Below are 22672 nucleotides of genomic sequence, written 5' to 3'. Positions count from 1 at the left end.
ACTTCATCTTTTAAACTTATATCTAGTAAATGATTATCTTATGCATGACAAAGATTTTCAGAAAAACGTTGAGACAAGGTTAGATATATGAGATCACCTTGCAACGATATTTTTTTTTATACAGTTATACACTGGTACTTTATGTATATTATGCATGGAAGAGGACTTCCAATATTTTGAAAAGTATATATGTATATATACTGAATATTTTGCGACTTCATCGCATTAAGATATCAACTTGGTTCATTTCTTTTGACCAAGACTTTTATGAGTACTATGAGAAGGCTCATATAATTGTTAATCATTATACATATTATTTTGGTGGGCTTGCTGCTCACCCTTGCTTTATTTCTTCATCACACAACAACAGTTAGGAAAGATGGCCAGACTCTAGCAGACCCAGCACAAGCGCGTGGGAAGCGTCTCGCGTCTTCCCGTTGATGTTGTAGCTGCTATAGCTGCAGAGGTAGATCTATTGTAGATCAGACCATCTACTTTTGAGAATCAATTATGTATAATTATAACTTGTGGCAAATAATGGCAATTAACTGTAAATTATCAAGTAATCATTTTGGGTTGTAATAACTTTTAAATTGTGGATTCAAAGACTTGTACTTATTTAAATTTCATCTCTGAGACTATAACGGGTTGTGGTGTGTGTTAGTGTGGGGTCACAGCATAAGGTTATTTATTATTAATTAAGTGAAGTGATATTGTGGAAAGAAAGACCGTGACGACCCGGATCCCCGACCCCGGATCTGAGGGTGTTACAGAAATGCTCACAGCTGCTTACAAAATAGAACTGCTAAGAACACATGAAATGCTAAAGATAATGCTTACAAAGATTTCTCTGTTGTTGTTTCTTAGCTATCTCAGTTATTTTTCTATTTGCTACTCTCTTGGTTTATATATTACCAAGATTACAAAGTCAAAAGAACTGAACAAATATAAAATCTAACAGTCTTGATCTTTGCTGCTTTTCGTCCTCTATTACCCAGTTAATGGGCTTCCACAGTGTACTTGTATCCCAACTCAACGGCTGTGTGTCAGCTTTCACTGTTCAACTGATGTTTGAATCTTGATGTGATCATCTGTCGACTTTCAGATCATCCGTCGATGACTTAATTGATCATCCGTCGACTGCTATGTTAAACATCCGTTGATAGTCATTTGATCATCCGTCGAAGCTTTGTTAAGCATCCGTTGGTAGCTATTTTGGTCATCCGTCGAAGCTTTGTTAATCATCCGTTGGTAGCTATTTTGGCACTTGACTTCATTTCACTTATACAGAATTACAAGACATTGCTTATGTACAGTTAATCAACCTATTCTGCATATCTAGTTAAAGTCAACATGACTTATATGCTACTCCAGGTTCTATACAAAGGTGCATACAACACTGTGCTACAAACTTATTATTACATAAGCTACTCACTCGATGGATAATAAGTTAATCATCCGTTGGGACTATAATGAGTCATTCGTCGGGACTATAATTCTTATCCGTCGAGTGCTACATTATTTCACTAAGTAAAATCTACTTAGATGTTTTGTTTAGGTAATCATCAAGTACACAACATATTCACAACAGTAATATTAAAATATTGAAGAATCAAAATTTGTGTCGACGGGTATTTCAACCATCCTTATATTACTTCTATGTCATCTGTATCGTTTTCAAACCTGATTAGCATTTGATAACGTCATATTTTTTGTTAAAGCTCTCATCTCCCTTTATAATCTAACTAAAGTAGGTTATAAGGTTAATATCTAAAACAAGTGCATTACTGCATCTGTTTATGTAGATATTTGGTTATTGTTGCAATTTCGTCAATATTATTTTATGTATGATGTTCCATGCACGGGTAATCTTAGATTTATGTGAAAAGTTTAAACATGATATCGGTTTTAAGCATGTTGAAGGGGATTTTGACTCACAACAAGAAAATGGTAATCAAAACAACTTGATAATCATCACACGCTGCTCAAACATAGGGGAGTAAAAAATGTGGTATCAGTGATACACATACTATATTATTTTTTTTATTACTTATTCTTCTATTTCTTTTTATTTTGACATTATTAGTGGCAAGTTTAAATACAACATATCTTATAAATATTCCAGAATTTAATTTTTTTAAGGGGAACTAATGAATATGCTTTCTATCCGGGTGATTATGCTATCGATGTGCGCATTTTTATACCTATATCACTTTCATCACCCTCAAATGCAAGTTACGCGTGACCGGTTATATTGTTACATTTCTTACCGTGTTAGTCATAATATTCATGAAACAAGTTTTCTAAACTCTGAATCATATTCTTTGGATTACAATTGACAGAGAATATTGTGGATACACAAACTCTCAGTCATTTAATCAATGAAAATAGTGCATATCTCTTTAAAAGTTGAAAATATTATGCAACTCTACCATAATCAACTTCATTTAACTGTACTATATATTCACATGCTTGGGCTCTCAACCTATACTCAAACATCAGAAGAACATAATAGAGATACACATTCTTGATTTTCTCAAATATAAATTGAAGTTTTATATTAATTTATTAATTTATTAAGTTTCTCCTCTTCTTGCATTCAGATATGAACGACCATCAGCATTTTTCCGCTTTGGATGCTACTTAAGTAGCTTGGAAATTGAAGGTTCGAGTGACAAGAATGTGGATATTAATGAATAACCATGGGGAGGCAATCAGGCATAATCTTATTCTGTTGGACTGTGAGGTGTGATTTAATTATATTAGTTGTATTCGAACCATTGTTCATATCTCTTGGCGCATATTCTGTATATTAACATCCTAATTTTAATTCCGATGATGAGAAATCCTGATTTCTTCTGCAACAAGATCTGATCAAGATCATGATATGTTCCTGGATTTCTCCTTCATCAGGATATGAATCAATATCAGGATATGAATCAGGGTTTGTTAGCATCAGGATAAGAATCATCATGTGATTACAATCTTAACTTTCAATTAGATTCTCCATGATTACAATTCACAGAAAATATTATGGCTACACAAATTCTCAGTCAATTAATCAATGAAAATAGAGCATATTTGTTTAAAAGTTAAAAAGATTATGCAACTCTACCATAATCAATTTCGTTTAACCGTACCATATATTCACATGTCTGGGCTCTCAACCTATACTCAAACATCAAAAGAAGGTAATAGAGGTACACATTTTTTATTTTGTCAAATATACATTGAAGTTCCATAGTAATTTATTAAGCTTCTCCTCTTCTTGCATACAGATATGGACGACCATCAGCATTTGTCCGCTCTGGATGTTACTCAAGTAGTTTGGACATTGAAGGTTCGAGCGAACAATCCCATTTCTCACATCTATTAGAGCATACTCTACATATTAACATCCTGATTCTAATCTTAATGCTGAGAAATCCTGATTTCTTATGCAACAAGATATGAATCAGGGTTTGTTAGTATCAGGATTAGAATGAGGATGGGATTACAATCTTAACTCTCAATTATATTCTCCATGATTACAATTCACATAGAATATTATGGCAAATTTAGCATTAGGATTAGAATCAGGATGTGAATACGAATAGTATATTGTTTCATATCTATGTTTTTAGTTAACTTTTTTAATAACATTTGCAGAACACACATATGCTTGCAATCTTGCCATTAGCTATTTGGAATCAATTTGTGATTTCTATGACATCTACTGTTCAAGAGACTTCCAACAAATCTTTTAGAAAACTGGAGAATCATTTTGCAAATTATAGAGCATTGATATGGATCTGTTCTGATAAATAAAATATTTTAATTGTATAATGTTTAAACGACGAGGCGTCGCAATAATATTAAAATACTTTTGAATAAAAAATTTCCTTCAGCAGAATAATGACTTTTGTTTTAATACACTAATTTATATGTTTTGTATATGTATTCAGGTAAAACATTATGGTTTTCAATTCAACAGTTTTAAAATAACTTATATTAGTATTTATATATTTTAATTTTCAAAATTTTAAACTGCGAGGTGTTGCCGTAAGGCGACGCTGAGTAATATTGCACTATTTTTTTTATATTTAAGTTATATATATAGTAATACAGTTAGAGAGTAATTTTCAAAAATTGATTTCAAATTCACATGTGTAAGCAATATATGTAGAAATATAACATTGTAGTTTTCAATTCAATTGTTTTAAAATAACTTATATTGAGTACTTTCATTTTTTAATTTTCCAAATTTTAAACTACGAGTTGTCGTCATAAGGATCCCGAGTAATATAGAACTATTTTTTTTATATTTAAGTTATATATATAGAAATACAGTTAGAGAGTAATTGACACAAATTAATTTCAAATTCATATGTTTAAGCAATATATATAGAAATGTAACATTGTAGTTTTCAATTCAACGGTTTTAAAATAACTCATATTAAGTATTTACATTTTTTTAATTTTTCAAATTTTAAACTGCGACCCGTAAGGCGAAGCCGAGTAATATTGAACTAATTTTTTATATTTGAAATTTATATACAGAAATACAGTTAGAGGAGTAATTGAAAAAAATTGATTTTGAGTTCACATGTTTAAGCAATATATGTAGAAAAACAGATATGCGAAAATTAACTTTAATAGATTTTTTTAATCTCAATATACAAATATAATCCACTGTCAACTTTCATTATTGAAGTAGACACCATTGTATAATGATATACAAAATTGAAATATCTGATTAGTAATGTTTATACAGTAATAAAAATCAACCAAGTTTTTCTATACGCCAAATCTATCCACATACTGTGTACCAATCTAATGCAAAGTTTAAGCAGGAACAAGATTGATAAAAATATTCTCATATTTTAAAGAATCATAATGGTGTACTATTTATGTTATGTAATATTTACTGGATTTTTTTAAAAAGTATTTAATTAAAAAAAATATTTAATCAGTTTTGTTATACAAATTATTAAAATATTGACTACTAAAAACGTAAAAGATAAATGTTAAAATATGAGTTAAAAGACTTTTAATTGGTTAAAATGTGAAAGAAAGAAAACTAAATTAAAATACTGAGATTTAACGTTAAACTATAATATCAATTTTATATTTCAAAATAAACGGAACCTAAATAACTGTAATAAATAAATTAAATAAAACTAGAAGATAACAGTCTATGTTATAAAAATTACAAACTTCGTGAAAAAAGTTCAAAATTGAAGAAATTTGGAGCGCGCGTAGCGCGGGCAAAAAGTTCCTAATTGAGATAGAAGCTCTTACATATGTTTTTAAAATATTTCCCTCCGTGTCATTTTTTAAAATTTTTCTCTCATCTTGAAAAACAAACTCAGGGTATGTTAAAGAAGAAATTATTTATTTCTTCTCTTTCTTTCCCGTCTTTTCTCTTGAGTTCTTTTCTTTTCCATTTTTATCTTTAAAATAAAAACTCGGGGGATAGCATTAATGTGAATGCAAAATTTCAAGTTGTTTGTGATATTGTATTCATAATTTCGTGTGATATTGTATTCATAATTTCGGCAAAACACTCTTTTACTGAAAATGAGCGTCAAGATATGAATTACATGATTCAGGGCAACTTATACCGTTATACAGGTTTTCTACCGGGGGAATCTAGAAATGAACCTGGTTCTTGAGGTACAAAATACTAGATCGAGCAATCGGGTCGTGTCGTGTACTTTCGTATAGTATAATTTCGTGTTTCGTGTACATAAACATGAAACTCATATCCAACCCGAAATGATTTCGTGTACCCATATGTGAAACCCATATCCGATTCGAATCGTGTACTTTCCGTGTACTTTTCGTGTATATTAAATAAAAAAATAATATAATATATATACACATATAATATATAAAAAAATATATTTTAATGTATAATTTAATGAAATATGGAGAGTGTATATATAAATATATATTTTTTTACATAGTATTCTATAAAAACTTGTAAATATTTATATTATATTTATATTATATACATAAATTTATGCATGTGTTACATATATTAATTTATAAATATATTTATCTCGTGTAATTTCGTATATTTTTGTGTACCTAAATTGAAATTCATATCCGACACTAAATCTATCGTGTAATTTCGTGTTCGTGTACATTCGTGTTTCGTGTACCAAAAATTAAAACTCATATCCTTATTTTTCGAATCGTTTCGTGTCGTGTACGACACTACAAAATACTACCATATTTAAAATACTACCATATTTAATTCATTTTATTTGTAATTCAACACGCATACCTATGTAATGTGAATTTTGAACTGTAGTTTCTCGGCACAACTTTTTCATGGTTTTAACCGAAAATTAGGGGTGTACAAACGAACCGTTCAATCGCATTCAACCGATCAACCACTCGCAATCGAACCGGATTTTGCGGATAATCGCGAAACGCGGGTTGATTGTGGATTTAAATTTTAAAAATCGCTAATTCGCGGTTTGGATGCGATTTTAAATTTTTCAAAATCGCAACTCGCAACATATATTTAATAATAAAATATATTTTCAAAATTGTAGTTCATACCATAAAAATTAATAAGTATACACATTAATTAACTAATCTTAGGTTACCGTTAAGTTTTCGTTCATAAGATTCACAATCATTATAAGATATATAATCAAAATAAATGGAAAATGTAATTAATATGTAATTTTATTTTTATCATTTTCTTTTTTCTTTTCTCTAACCTCCATATTTTGTATGTTTTTAATATTCTTGCTCCACGGAGCATTATTTTGTATTTTAATTTTGAATATAAATTTATCATGTTACTTAAACTTGAATTTATTAATAATCCAATTTTTTTTTGTAAATTATTAATTATTTTAAAATAAGTGGTTGAACCGCAAATTCGCAACCGCAATTGACGCTAAATGCGGTTGCGAATGACAATTTTCTAAACCTGCTCTTTACGATTTGGTTTGATTTTTATCCCAAAATCGATCTAATCCGAATCGAGTACACAGCTGGTGCAAATCACTGTGAATCTAGTTAAGTGGTTATTTGGCTATTGATTCTAGGTAACTTACTTGGTAGATGTGAGGTTTCCAATTTCCGGTAACTGTTTGGGTAATTAAATTTACGGATCATTTTTGCTTCTTTTTATCAATAAGTTGAATGTGCACAAAGCTCCCCTTTCTTTTTTTCCACTCTGTTTGTATTTAATATTAACTAGCACATTTACGATTTTCAAAGGAGAAAAAACCATCAAACTTACAAATGTTTTTGTCGCTTTCATTTATATATGATGGATATGTGTGATGCTGAAATTCTTTTTTCTCCTTTTTATTATAAAATGAATTTTATTAAATTTTAAGTCGTTTAATTTATTATTTTGACTCGATCTTAAATTTTAAAATTCAGTTTTTTACGATTCCACCGCCCATACAAAACGTGCAAAATAGTCTTTAATTTAATAATTTTAATTTTTAGCTATTTGTAATTCAATATTCCTATTTTAAATTTTGTCTTTTTAATTTATTTATTATGTAATAAACTATTATTTTAAAATTTTATTTTTTAAAAAAAATTATAACTTATATGTTACGATTTACCAAACTCATCATCACGTACATCATCAACTTATTTAAAATTATTTAAACGCATAAATAACTTATAAGTCACTGTGTTCATGTCAATTATACGATATTTCTTGATTTCAAGTAATAAGTTACATTTTTTAAAAAAACCAAACCAAACAGGCCCTACACAACTTGGAGGTTGTTATGGAATTTAAGTAGAGTTAGCGTGGATTTTTCGTTCCCAAATTCGAAAAGGATAGCTTCATGGAACCTGTCACCCTGATAATGAAGATGATCCCCCTTGCAAAGATTGAGTTTCTTCCTTTTTTATATCTCATATCTTGCCTAGCTATTTTCTAGTTTAACTGCCAGGAAGTATTTTAACTACCGGATTGTTGTGCCTGATTGTCGGTATGCACCTGTTTGCCTTGTCAGAAATGCATACCTTGTTTAACTTATAAATTAGTATCCCAAACGAAACGATTATGTTATGCGTGTCTTTTCTTGTGTGGATGAGCCTTTCCTATCCGTAAATAAAGCTATATCATGCGATTCTATATCATACAGTTCCAGAGCAATCTTGTCATAATTTATATGGGATTCTGATGCATTGAGAATTACAAGGCTAGCAGTCCCGTAATTATAGCAGTACGAGAGCAATCTTGTACCACAAACCTCGTTAATTAAAGTTAGAATATAAATAACACATGATATAATCCATTCATGCATTACAGAATCAAAATACAAGAACCATTTACATAAACTTAACAATCAGTTTGATCAGAATTATGGGTGGCGGTGGTGGTCATGATAATAAGATGGTTGTTGGGGTGTTGGTACTGTTGTGTGTGCTTGTAGCTGGATCATTTGTTGATGTTGTGAATGCTTCCAGGGACACTAGTCCTTATGATTGTTGGATGGCTTGCAAACAAGCTAACTGCGACTGGCCTGCTGAACCCCAAAAAAATGGATGGGCTAATGCCGATGAGTGTAATAATTTCTGTCATACACGTTGTAATTATCATTAGTGATTAGTGATTTTGATTTGGGACAATATCAACATCTACTTCTCATTTTCTGGAATATGTGATATCGAATCAGGGTTTTACTTATTTTATTAATATTAGCCTTTTAGGTTAATTGCAGTATTGCACCATGATTGTAAAAATCAGGAACCGGACATAATTTATTTTGCTAGCATATTTATTAGAGAATACAGTCATGCTGTTGCTAAGAATACTCCGAGGAGGAGGAGTGTCCCTAACTTGATCACATAATAAATCTATGTTTTCTGCAGTCATGTTGTCTCATGATATTAGAAGTCTCTACTTCAAACAATTACAATCCTTATCATCCTTTTTTACTATGATTAATAAATATTGTACGTCTTCCCTACTTTCCAACGTATTAAAACACAAATCAACAAACATGAGAGTAGTTGTGAATCCTGCAAACTATGTTTCTGCCTTAACATAAACATTATCGGACATGACTTGACCAGTAAATAGCTGAACACATTGTTGCCCAGAATTCCGAATGCATTCCAGATGAGCGTAAATTGTTAGTCCAGGGTGCAGAGAACCGACAAACTTTGCAGCTCAACTGCTCAAATCAAGGGTAGACGACACAACCCCAAAGTTTTTAGATGAAAAAAAAGAAAAGAAAGGGATTAAGTCGTGTGCAGAAAAGAAAAAAAATTGATAAATAATTTTATTTTTTATGTTTCTAAGTTTTTGAAGAAAGGAAAATAAAGTAAAGATTTGTTGAAATATACTCATATAACTTATAAGGGATCTACACCCTTCATTTATAGTGCATACCCACTTTATTGACATTCAAATCAAAATATCCTTTTATACATATTTAAATCCATCATATTTTTATGCACAACAAGGATAATTTGGTTTCCATTTCCATAAAAGGTGTGCACATCTAAAATAAGAAGGGTGTGTACATATCAGCTCACGTTATATAGCTCACGTTATATAAATATTATTTCATTTAATTTTTTTCTCACAATCATCTTATTTTTGAAAAAATAATTGGGACGAAATTTATTCATATTTAACTTTCATTTATACTCTCTTTTTTTATTTTAAAAATCTCGAAACACACATTAGAAAAATAAATAAGTACAAATATTTTCATTTCTCACCAAATTTAAACTCTGTAACACGTTATAAGAGACAATATAACTGGGTTTCCATAAAAATACTCCTAATTAGCCTCGAAACTAAAAATTGCAACTGCTTCTTTTTAGTTTGTGGTCGATTATCATTTGTGACAAGTATCTTTTTTTACCAACTTATTTGTGACAAAATCTTGTCAGAAATATGATGTATAACATAAGTTTTAACGAATGTATACATGAATCACTATATGTGTGACAGATATATTCATCACAAGCATATATATTATCAAACTCATTAGTCTCGTTTGACTAAAATCAGTAAACAGCTGCAGCAGCATGCTTGTGTAGAAACAACTAATGCCTTTTCAATTATGTTTGCAGAAGAAACTCAAAAACAAACAAATTATAATATTCGGGAAACAAAACTCGCATTAACATAATTACCTTATACACACGACCACGCAGAGAAGTACTGCTATGTATACTTCTTGTACAAGACAAAGATGCACTACATTCGTATGACATAGAATGCTGAAATCAGATGAACATAATTCTTATCCAAATTCTGATGTTCGTGAACAAGAACAAAAAACAAACTATTTAAATAATAAAAAGAAAGAAATACAGTTAAGCTTAATACTACTCATGATGCAAAGGATCTTGAAATTGAACTAACTACAATATTGTTTGATCTAGCAAACAATCGGACCGAGAGAGCTTGATTCCCCGATATTAGACACAACTTAAAAGGTTGGATCAATATCTTGAAAAAGTAAGGAATATGAGATGATTAGGTTTTGGTTTCTTCAAAAGCAAACCCCTTGATCATTCTTCACTAATCATCTCTAAAAGTGTAGGAGTAGTAACTTTGGTGAATGTAATGATGATGAAGAAGAAGCTTTTTGTGGTTGGTGGATAACAAGAAAAGTTGTAGGCATGAGGGTGTAATCATGATGATAGTATTGGTGAAGATAAAGATAGAAATGATGAGTTAACAAACTGGTATTTTTGCAGCCAGTGAAAATAGAATTTGAAGAGAAGAAGTAAGTAGAGGCCATCATGATTGTGCAGTGCACTGCTTCTTTTGAAAGTATATATATAAGCAAGGGAATATATGGATCAATTTTATAAAAATATCACGCATAATTGTCCTCTTTCTCCAACCCTAATGCTTATTTTCATATATAGTTGTGTGTCCATCAGTACACTTTAAATACTAAAATCTTTGTATTTTTTATGAGTTGTCGGTAAATATTTGTATGCATACAGGAGAATCCATTATTATTAATAATATAAAGATCAATTAGAAAATACTTTATTGTGTGCTCATTTAGAATACAGTATAGGATCCTAATAATTTTATTTACAGAATATTTTAATTTTTTTAAGAGAACTGATAACCTAATATGATGATATGGGAGCTTGCATATCAAAGAACTAAGTTTTGTCCATCGGTGAAAAATATTATTTGAAATATTATTACTATGGATCTTTTTATTAGGCTTGACCATCCGTCACCCATGATATTCTCACAATTTATTATGAATGCGATAAAAATTAATGCCTCAAAAATCGTGATTGATGTACACTTCAATCAAAAAATGCGCTTTAAAGAGAAAGTGTTGAAATATATAATATAAGATCCGGTTGCAGTCTTCCCTAATACTGATTAATTGTATATCATACATGGGTTTCATCTTTCTTCAACCCTAATAGGTTACTATCTCATGCAGCTGGTTGTAGCATAAGAACTTGTGCATTGTGTACTACTAGCCATACATTTTTGATTAAGTTGGTAGGCTATAACCTTTATCAGTGGCTTCACATGGATGAATTTAATTAAATATTTGGACCAATAAGTGGAAGATGACTTGAAAATTATTGAAGTAGAGTAATATATCTTTTCATAAGCACTAGTAAAAGGCTGTTTGTGACGGTATGCGGGTGTCTCATACTTCTAGCAATACATAATAATTATAAATGCGAGTACAGTTTGGACTAGTTGAGCTTTATCGGGTGTAGGTAAAGAAAAAATATGGCAGAGATATACACTAGTATTCCGTATAGTTGTAAGAGAAAGAGATGCCCAGAGGAATCAATGCCACAGATGTATCAGTGGAATCAATGTTAAAAATATATCTTGGCAGATCAGAATTCAGAACGATTGAATCAGCGATTTGTCCATGCACATCAGGGTCTATGAAAATATGTGAGTGCGACGAAACCAAATTCAGAGTATCGTTCCCATATTATGTTAAGTTACGGAATCGGCAAGTAACGGCTAAAAATTACATCAAGCTACTAATTTTTTATCAGAAAAAAAAAGACTTGCAAATAAAAAGTTGAAAGTGGTTGCTAAGAAAATTAAAAAGTTAGAAAATGGAAGTAGGGAAAAAGATTCCAGTTGTCTTTAGATATCGAAACTCCCCCCAGTTTATTCTGGGATTAGTATATGCCCTAATGACTTGTATCTTTGACCCTGATAAAGCAAAGGGCCTGAAAAGTTAGTCCAGCCTTTTCTTGTTTAATTTGTTATTCTCTTCCTCATTTTCTTTCAGCTATTTTTTCTTTTTGTCATAATCCATATTAGTTGTCTTTTGATGGATCACTAAATTTTGAAAATTTTGAGATCCGAATCTTTTTACCAAGCAAAGGAAGAATTCTGAAATTTAAAGGTCTTAACAGCTATTTAAATTTTAAATCACCACTTTATGGTAATTCAACTTGAATCTTTGTTTTTTATGGTAATCCTTTGTTGCAGTATTTTCTTTTCACCCCCTTTTGTGAACAAAGTTATGCCATGCCGTAAAAGTGAGGGAAGAATAATATTAAGAGTAGTGTTAGGTGTCCCGAATCCGTTCCCAAAATATTTTTTGAATGACGTGATATGACATTTTTCACGTTTTAAATTGTGGGCGCATATATATATATGGGTAACATTCATTGAAAGTTATCAAGTATACATCTTACACATTAGCATTTGAGAACGATTTTGTAAACCGTTTTGGGGACTCTAGCATTTCTCTATTATTAAGGTAAATTAACGTCAAGAGAATAATATTCTAGTTTTATGATTTGGATTCTATGGTGAAATTAGATAATCAATCATACGATGGAGTCATTAATTATATAATGGCTTAATTAGTTTATTTTTCTGGCTGAGATTTTTTTTTGGTTAGGTAAGAACTTACCTCTTGTCATTTCAAGTTCTGTGTTTGTCGTCCCAAGCTCTTTATTAAATTCTCGTTCATCTGATTATGTAATTTTTGTTTTGGTTTGATAAGAGAATTTTTCGTATTTCCTAAGTTTTGGGTTCGGTTTTCGTTTATCAGCATATACTCATTTGTAAAACACAAGAGACTAATTACTCGAAGTACCTAAATACCTTCCGCATAAGAGAGGGCCGGACAGAAGTGTTGCCCAATAAGATGCCATTGGCCTACTACTATGATGTCTAACACCTATTGCAGAGTTGCAGTAGCTAAGAACTGATACGGTTATTAGCAAAGTTTAGTTGGGCTGGACAATGAAAGAGGCTTGCAAGTATTATCATTTGATGTTGTTCTCTCCTAAGGCCCACCTTATGACCTTATAGGAGAGTTTGATGTTAAAAAAAGAAGACCTAAGAGGAGTTCAATTTTTTATTCTGTGCTCAACTGCAATCTCTACTTGCTCATTTTTAATTATGCACTAATAGGAGAGGATTTGTTTAAAAACAAACTCATTTAAGTAGTTGATGCATCGCTGTGATCATCATACATAGAAAACTCTGATCAACTCTCCACTTTGTCTTATTCTGCCGGCTTCCATTTTGTCACTTATTGCTCATCTCCCTATCATACCTCATCCCATACAATGCCTACTTATTCACTGAATCATTTCTGCAGTATTGCATTCTCCCGTATTCATGGCGTCTTTTCGATACTTTGTCATCGTCACCTTGTTATCTATATCAGTATTTTTATTTGACCGGGCTTACTCATCAACAATCGGGGTCCAACACGTATCTAAACTTCTTAGAATTCAGGACAGCGAGCGAGCTTCTCCTTCTGTACAACTTGCAGCTGTTCGTGCTGTTGTCGAACGTGTCTTCCCTTCTCTCTCTTCTAGTTTTGATTTCCGAATCATCTCCAAGGTATTCATTCTTGTCATTAAATCATGATATTAGTATTTTGTGCATATGCGGAATTTTGAAGTCTATGTAACAATGTTTTAAATTTAATTTTGTCTTGTGTAGGAACGATGTGGTGGTGAATCGTGCTTCACCTTAAACAATCATCCCACTTCCCGTATACGTGGCACTCCAGCGATTTTGTATGTTCTACATTTTACATATATTTTAATTATGTGCCAGCACATTCTTCATCAGCTCTCACTGGTGTCCGAAAGATGATCATGACATTTTTTTAGTTACTTGCTCGTATTCACTGGATTGTGAAGTTTAAACTCTTTATTGCTTTCACCTTGTTACATTATTTTCTAGCAATTGAGATGACAATGTGCCATATTGTTTTGATTTATTCGATCTGAATTTTTTTCCCTTTCTAAACTCTGCCGATTTTTTTTGGAGATGTAGAGAATTTTACATTTTGTTTTTTCTTGGTGAGTGATAGTAAATTAGCCAGGTGAATTGTATTCAATTGAGTGTTTAAAAGATGTTCGATATTCATTTTTCACATATTTTGACAATGCGTACTATTTTTTAGGTCTATTATTTGTGTAGCAAAAAATTGAAATACAATTACTACAAAAAAAAGAGTCCTGCAATGCTGTGCTGATCTACATACATTTCACATCTATTTTAACTAGAATAGGTGGGTTCACCGGAGTAGAGCTATTGTCTGGTCTGCACTGGTACTTAAAGTACTGGTGTGGAGCACATATATCATGGGACAAAACTGGTGGTATCCAACTAGCTTCAGTTCCAAATACAGGCTCTCTTCCTCGCATTCAGGATGCTGGAATATTGATCAAGAGACCTGTCCCTTGGAATTATTACCAGAATGCAGTCACATCTAGCTGTAAGCTCAAATATTTAATCCTATCATGGTCATTAAAATAATTCCTATGATAATTAAGACTTGTGTCTCGAGGTTCACCCACAGTCTTATTTCTTCTCTTTTACCTGGAAGATTCGTTTGCTTGGTGGGACTGGGAAAGATGGGAAAAGGAAATCGACTGGATGGCTCTACAGGGTATTAACTTGCCATTGGCATTTACCGGGCAAGAGGCTATTTGGCAAAAAGTTTTCCAGGTTTTTATATCCATTTCCGTTCTGCACTCATTTGTCGTATTAGCTTCTCAGTTACAAACTCTTACTCTGTAATTTACAGATGCTAAAGGCACAGCTGAGTTGCATGTAGTTAACAAAATTATTAACATTTTTAGAAGTCATTGGCCAAGCTGATACTTCCTTCGATTATATTCATTCCCTGTAATTTCTTTCTGATAAAGTGTAAACGAATATCTTAACTTGCTATAATAAATTCGAAACCACAATGATTGGTCTTAAATAAAAAGTTACTTTGGTGCAAATTTATTATCACAACAGCAGAAAGATTTTCTAAAACCCCAACCCCTGAGACACTAAAAACAACCAAAAGGCAGCCCTTTTGTAAGTCCTATTCAAGAAGGCAGACAGCTGGTGGGATGTTAGACTTCAGATGAAATTATGTTAATGTTGCATAGTACATGTCAGATCTCTTATAGAAGAGCTCTGATTTTGAACTAGTATTATTAAATTTAATGAAGTGCTTGCTCTCCTTTGCAGAATTTCAATATAACAAGTTCCGAGTTGGATGATTTCTTTGGAGGCCCAGCTTTCCTTGCATGGTCACGTATGGGAAATCTACATAGGTTAGATTCTTGATGTGCTTGCACTTTCATCTATTATCTACTTCATTTAAATTCATTTAAAATCTATGTAGTTTCGGTTATAGCCTATAGGTAACAAGCTCGTCTTTAAAGTCTGTAAAAGGAAGATGCTCAGTTTGGTTCTCTTCATTAACAATGATCACTAGTCCTTTTTTAACTTAAAACCTTTGTTGTGTATGTTTTGTAGTTTTTCGCTAATATCACCACCCAATTTGTTCTAGTTCACCCCTTAGAATGTAACCTTTTGGTAGTGATGCACTGGAAAATCTTGCAGAGTCTGCACCTCCTTTTCATTTGCAATGTCACTATTAAATCATTTTCACGAGGAGTGGGTTGCCTCCTCATAGCGTTTAACAGTCTGAAAAAAGAAGCATTTTGCAACTTGTGCACAAATTCTGGTTGTACAACAAATTATCAGAATTTCTCATTTAACTGCGGAAAAGAAAGTGGATATATAAGTTAGGTCAATCGAAAATTAGTTTCAGCTTAGGCCTTGTCAATAGTAACAGATATGAAGTATCTGACAGTGACAGTAAACTCCCTATGCTGGCTTACTAATTCGGAACTCTATATTTAGTTTTGCTTTAATTTTCATCTTTAGATGGGGTGGTCCATTGCCACAAAGCTGGTTGGATCAGCAGCTTATGATGCAGAAGAAAATTCTGGCGAGAATGTATGAACTTGGGATGACACCAGGTATCATCTACTCTTAAAATGATCATATCTGTTTCATTATCCAGTCCAGTAATCCTAAGTTTTGCGAAAGCAAGTTTTTTATTTTTCGGCATGTTGAGTGAATGTCAGATTTACTGATTTCTGACGGATGATTGTTCTGCACAGACTTGAATTGGCGATATATATAGGTTATTAATTGAATTTATACTTGATTATTATTCTGTGGTGTTTAAACATTTATTTACTTTAGGATACATTTTCTTTTATTTCAACATTTGTGCTCTACAAATTTTACATTTTATAAAATTCTTTTGTCAGACCATAGTAGGGATCTACCAATTTATGCTCTCTTATTGTATGTGGAGTAATCCTTACAATATTGATGTCTCTTTTCCAGTGCTTCCAGCCTTTTCTGGAAATGTTCCTGCAGCATTGAAACATGTATTTCCCGCTGCAAAGATAGAACGTTTAGGAAATTGGTAAGCGTAGCTTTTTTCTGTTAATTTATGATATTGAACTCATTTCATGTTTTACGCCAAGTAGTTGACTGCTGCTGCAAATGAAATACATATGACAAACGAATACAATTATGTAAAAAATGATGGATATAAAAGAAGCAGTATAGCATGAGATCATATTTCCATTCTGGATTTTATATTTACCTTAATGTCTCCTTAGTAATTAATTTCAACTAGAGCACATTGATACTTTTTTGCTTGCTATATGTGATAGAAATGTCAAAAAACAAGATAGATCGTACTACTGTGGTTGTCTCTTGAAAATTTCAAAATGTGTGTTTGTCACAATGTTGTCCACTTTCATCATTAATCAATTCATATTGTATTTCTGAAGCAAAAGATGCTTATCCATTTAACTCTTCTATGTGTGATTTGCTTATGTTCAACTGACCGAAATTTTCTTTGTCACCATTAAGGTTTACTGTTGGGAGCGATTCTCGATGGTGCTGCACTTATCTTCTTGATGCAACTGATCCTCTGTTCATTGAAATTGGAAAAGCATTTATTAAGCAGCAATTGAAAGGTTTGAATGTTTGAGACTTTTTTTAGTGAATAAATTTTGAGTCTTAGTCCTGAAGGAAGTACCTTTTCATGAATATGTATTTTCAGTCCCTGATACTTATTTTACCTCTTTGCTTAGAGTATGGAAGGAGCGGTCACATATACAACTGGTAATTCAACTTTTCTTGCTATTAAAATATTTTTTAAGCCTTCAATTGAGTATGCTTGTAAAAATAAAGCAGTGAAGTAATCATTATTAACTTCCAAAAGATAGATGAAACAAACTGTCTCATTGACAGGGAATTTAAACTGGCGACCTAGGACTTCATCTATACTATCTTGTAATGTTTTGGAACATAAATTGTTAAAAATTTAACTTGATTTGCAGTGATACTTTTGACGAAAACACTCCCCCTGTGGATGAACCAGAGTACATATCTTCCCTAGGTGCAGCAATTTTCGAGGGAATGCAAAGTGGAGATGATGAAGCTGTTTGGTTAATGCAGGTCAATTTTTAAAGCTCTTAAGTGATCTTGGTCCATCTAAAGTTCAAGCTACATTCGAAAAAATAAAAATTGATGCAAGTAATATATACTAACAAAATCTGAAGATATCTAATCATTTTCCATTGCTCTAGGGCCTTCACTTTGTTTCTTTTTTCTTCCTGAAATATAATGTATTCTTGTTTTACAGGGATGGCTTTTTTCTTATGACCCATTCTGGAGGCCTCCACAAATGAAGGTCTTGTCCTTGCATATAAAGTTTGGTTTTTATTTTTCTTTTAACTGTCCAGATGCATGATTTTAACCTTGCAATCATTTATATTATTCTGTTTTCTTTTGACTTAAATGAATATATTCTAATTTGATAATTGCTATAAGATGCACATAATAACTGCAGTTGTAATTTGATAACTTGATTCAAGAATATCAATTTATTTTCCCACAGCTAAATCGAAAAATATTATAACTAGAATCAGAGTAGAAAAAGCTATCATAGAGCGGTTAAATTTTTTTAAAACTATGAGGTATGTAGGATGTGGAAGGCTATATAATGTGCTGGAACGGTATCACTAACAAGAGCCTCTGTGAATTTAGTACAAGAATAGTCCCTATTATATATTGCTTCCCATTCTGATTATGACAACTTGACCTGTTCTAATGTGGTTAAAATGCACTCCCTATAACTTAACTGCTGCTAAAGTTTAAGGAGGGCTCTCCATAATAATAACAAGCATTTGTTTTTGAGCATATGTTGTTTCATGTAATAATGTAGAGGTTATGAGGATATTTAATAGATTAGATCCAATTTGTTCTAGTATCTCCATTCCGAATCTTGCTTAAGATTCTAAGATCCTCTGTTGCAATCCTACATGCTTTTTTCAGGCGCTTCTTCATTCTGTCCCAGTAGGAAAGATGGTGGTCCTTGACTTGTTTGCCGAAGTACTACCAATATGGACCACTTCAGAGCAGTTTTATGGAGTTCCTTACATATGGTAAGTTAAAGCCTCTTTCATACTAATTAGCCAAATATGGTACTTAATTAGTTCTAGAATAATTACTTAATTCAAAAAAATATTTGCTGAAAAGATATATAATAATTTTAGTTACCAGTCTGTGCTCGTCTTTTGGTTGCCTGATGCACACTTACTATATCTGCTATATCCTGAAAATCTATTTTTTAGATGATCATAACTCTGCAAATGTAGTCCACATTAGTTGTAGCATGAAAATGCACATTCCTATTTTAGATTTTTTTTTGTTTGTGCCGGAGCTTAAAGCAACTGGTGTTTTTCTTAATCTAAAATAACCTCTCATCTCACTGTCATTTGTGAGAAGAGATGCCAGTTAATCTTGAAATTTTGCTGAAAGTTTGAAGATTTTTTTAAGCCGCATAATTTGTTGACAGTGGGGTCAAAAAAGCTTCCAATCAATTGCAGATCACTGATTGCACTTCAACATTTTTCTGTTCTTTATCACTTGTGACACATATTGTCCTCAATTTGAGCAACTTGGACCGCTTGACCCTGGAATTCGGTTAAAGTTTGTGTGACTTGTGCCAGTAACATAATGCTGAATGTGAACCTTGACACAACTTTGCTCAACTTTGTTCAGGTGTATGCTACACAACTTTGCTGCAAATGTTGAAATGTACGGGGTGTTAGATGCTGTAGGATCCGGACCTGTTGAAGCTCGTATGAGTGAGAACTCAACAATGGCAAGTTTGTTGACCCACCTTTATTAAGGCTCTTTAACTACCACATTAGTGTTAAACTATACGCCGAGTTACCATTAAAATGTCCCTTCTGTTAAATTTACTTACAAATATTAGAATTTGCACAGGACACTCCTAGATAAGAAGATATTGTTTTCTTGAACATCTTGTTTTTATTTCACCTGAACAGTATTTCACATCAATCAACCTTATGATACTATGATAGTTATCTGTGTTGATTTACAAATAAATAATATTTATATATCCTTATTTTTATCTCAGTACATGTGAAACATTCATGTCTTTATAATCATACTCTAATCTGTATCATCCAGGTTGGTGTTGGAATGTCAATGGAAGGTATTGAACAGAATCCTGTAGTTTATGATCTTATGTCGGAGATGGCATTCCAACATAAAACAGTTGATGTCGAGGTACTAAGATTTTACGTTCTCCTTCCCAGTATACAGTATGTCAGTATAGTTTATCCAGATGTTTTAGATAGAGATATAAAGTATCAAAAAGATCTATTTTGGACAAGTACTTTTTTGTTTGGAAGAATACAGGAGTGCTTTGAGCTAGTATTTCTTATTATGTTGTCTGGAATCAGTCTTTGGTGCACCCCCTGCCAAAATGATCTCTTTAAGAAGCATATGCTTATACTGACTCTGATTAATTCTCAGGAAAATTAAATCTTTTAAAAACAAAACCGTGAAATTTTTACAGAATTTCTTTTAACCTTGTAACATTTGGTTAAATATAAATTAAGCTAGAAAAAAAAAGCAGAAGTCTGCACTTGTTGCATTTGGTGAAAACAAAGGCACAATGCAAATATGCATACAGGAAATACAGACAATTTATTAACTTCAAAGCATACCTGATTCCGGAAAAACAGCATGGATTAAGCGTCAAGCAATTCCTAACCAACAGTATGCACACTTTGCTAGTCCCACGAGTTGGAATATTGACAATGTTATTACTTGTAGCAAATTAGAAATACAATCTATTTTTTGAAATTAATTTGAAATAAAATCTGCTCAAGTTGAATTTCCTTGTTTCCTTGCAGATGTGGGTTAATCTATACTCAAAAAGACGGTATGGAAAATTTGTTCAAACCATGCAAGATTCCTGGAATATACTATATCACACAATTTACAACTGTACAGATGGTGCTTATGTAAGTATATCCTTCACTTCTGTAATGTGTTGAAACCTTGCGATTCATTTTTTTAGATAATACTCCGTAAGTAGGAGTGCAGCTATGACCAGCACTCTATATTCTGGACTTGCATTAGTCAAGTTTATAGGAATTTAATTGTGACGCCCTAAGAGGGGCCTAAAGCCAGACTAACAGTCTCTTGATTTTGCCCAATCCATATTTGCTCAAAAAGGATAAAAACAGGGATGTCATTGTGTCGTTTCCAGATGTCGATCCATCCTTCATCTCGATAGCCCAAATATTCTCACCGAAAAATCAAAAGCATATGATAGCATTATCAAGGAGGGATTCTTTGAAAGATTTAACTGATACTTTTGACCAACCTCATCTCTGGTATTCAACTTCGGAAGTGATACGTGCTCTAGAACTTTTTATTCAGAGTGGAGCTAAACTATCGGGAAGTAATACCTACAGGTTAATTTTCCTTTATGTTTGAATCACCTCATAGATATCTAGATAGATATCTATGTTTCTTCAACCAGCTTCTACAGTTCTACTAATAGATCATTTACATAATCTTTGTGCATGATGAATTCTGCATACTTTAGGTATGACCTTGTTGACCTGACAAGACAAGCTTTAGCAAAGTATGCAAACCAACTGTTTCTAAAAGTCATCGAATCCTACAAATTGAAAGATTTAGAGACACTTGGATTTCTCAGCCAGAAATTTCTTGAGCTTGTTTATGATATGGACACACTTTTAGCTTGCCATGAAGGTTTTCTACTAGGCCCGTGGTTGGAGAGTGCAAAACAACTCGCTCAAAACAGAGAAGAAGAAAAACAGGTAAGAACCGCTCAATCCTGTAAGCAACTGAATTCACACAATCACGCCTGGACAATTATTAACGCAACCACATTTACAGTTCGAGTGGAATGCAAGAACTCAAATAACCATGTGGTTTGATAACACAGACGAAGAAGCCAGCCTTCTCCGTGACTATGGTATGTGCAATGCGACCTTTAGTTAAGAGTGATATCACACCTAGTTCATTCATTATGTTGTAAAATAATACGTGTTATTTTTCCGTAATTGTTTTTATAGGAAACAAGTACTGGAGTGGACTTTTACGAGATTATTATGGCCCGAGAGCAGCAATCTATTTCAAATATCTGCAAGAGGGTTTGCAGAAGGGTTCCGGTTTTGATTTGGAGGGTTGGAGGCACGATTGGGTGAAGCTCACGAACGACTGGCAGAAGAGTCGAAAAACGTTCCCTGTAAAGGTCAGCGGCAATGCCCTCAACACATCTAGCTGGCTTTATGACAAATACTTGCGAGATCCTGAAACACGCCCTTTCGATCATTAGCTGTACTCTTATTATGCAAACTGAGTACTCTGAGCAACAGATGTATACTCATTATCAATGCTAAAACAGTAGCATCCTTTTTCAACTAAATTATTATGCCAAAAAATTGTTGTGATAAATATAAATTAGCTTATTTCTGACTCTGAAAAAATTAGACAACCAAATTGAAATGTCAAATGTTATCAGCTGAGAAACTTCTACAAACGGGAATCTCAGATACGACTTCTGGAACATTCTTGCACCTGGACAGAAATAACCTACGAAGCTTCACTATTCCCTGGGATCCGCTAAATTAGCGGAACTATTTATCGAATGATTTGTGATTTGTCTAGCCTGTATACGCACATGATAATCATTAAAACTTATCCAGTATATTTGTAAATATAAGAGTACATCATTATTAAAAAGTGTTATTCAAACAAAATAAACTAAAATTTTAAAAATTTGTACCTAGTGTATACCCCACAGAAAAACAGTTTATCAAATTATAAATTAAGCTAAAAAGATTTTTAAAAAATGTGGTGGATAGGGTATTACAATTTACACGTGTGTTAAATCCACGTAAGCAGCCGCCTTTTGATAAATATATTCCTGTTCCTACAGGGTGGCTGATAAGCCGGGGAAGCTTTGACCTGTTGACCATCAAATATTAGCTCATTGGTTACGCGTCAGGTTATATCGTT

At 32.4% G+C, this 22672-nt stretch overlaps 1 protein-coding gene across 1 annotated transcript; it reads left to right on the top strand.

Moving 5' to 3' along the window:
- The first annotated feature begins 13171 nt into the window (after positions 1 to 13171).
- LOC141723953 (alpha-N-acetylglucosaminidase-like) lies at positions 13172 to 22143 on the top strand. The gene is made up of 19 exons (XM_074525926.1): positions 13172 to 13816; positions 13919 to 13995; positions 14491 to 14702; positions 14814 to 14935; positions 15452 to 15537; positions 16157 to 16251; positions 16628 to 16709; positions 17165 to 17271; positions 17389 to 17419; positions 17638 to 17755; positions 17943 to 17990; positions 18635 to 18744; positions 19364 to 19466; positions 19799 to 19897; positions 20530 to 20640; positions 20855 to 21096; positions 21231 to 21468; positions 21548 to 21626; positions 21727 to 22143. The coding sequence occupies exons 1-19, from the start codon at positions 13589 to 13591 to the stop codon at positions 21987 to 21989; spliced, it is 2451 nt and encodes an 816-aa protein (XP_074382027.1). The 5' UTR covers positions 13172 to 13588; the 3' UTR covers positions 21990 to 22143.
- The last annotated feature ends 529 nt before the right edge of the window (positions 22144 to 22672 follow it).

The sequence above is a fragment of the Apium graveolens genome, chromosome 5 (genome assembly GCF_009905375.1).
Source record: "Apium graveolens cultivar Ventura chromosome 5, ASM990537v1, whole genome shotgun sequence".
Lineage (NCBI taxonomy): Eukaryota > Viridiplantae > Streptophyta > Magnoliopsida > Apiales > Apiaceae > Apium > Apium graveolens.
The sequence above is the reverse complement of the archived record's forward strand: the minus strand, read 5'-3'. Positions and strand labels throughout refer to the sequence as shown.

Coding starts and splice junctions, on each gene's coding strand:
- LOC141723953 (XM_074525926.1), top strand. CDS start 13,589: ATGGCGTCTTTTCGATACTTTGTCATCGTCACCTTGTTATCTATATCA. Junction 17,756..17,942: donor AAGCTGTTTGGTTAATGCAG/GTCAATTTTTAA, acceptor CTTGTTTTACAG/GGATGGCTTTTTTCTTATGA. Junction 18,745..19,363: donor TATGGAGTTCCTTACATATG/GTAAGTTAAAGC, acceptor AACTTTGTTCAG/GTGTATGCTACACAACTTTG.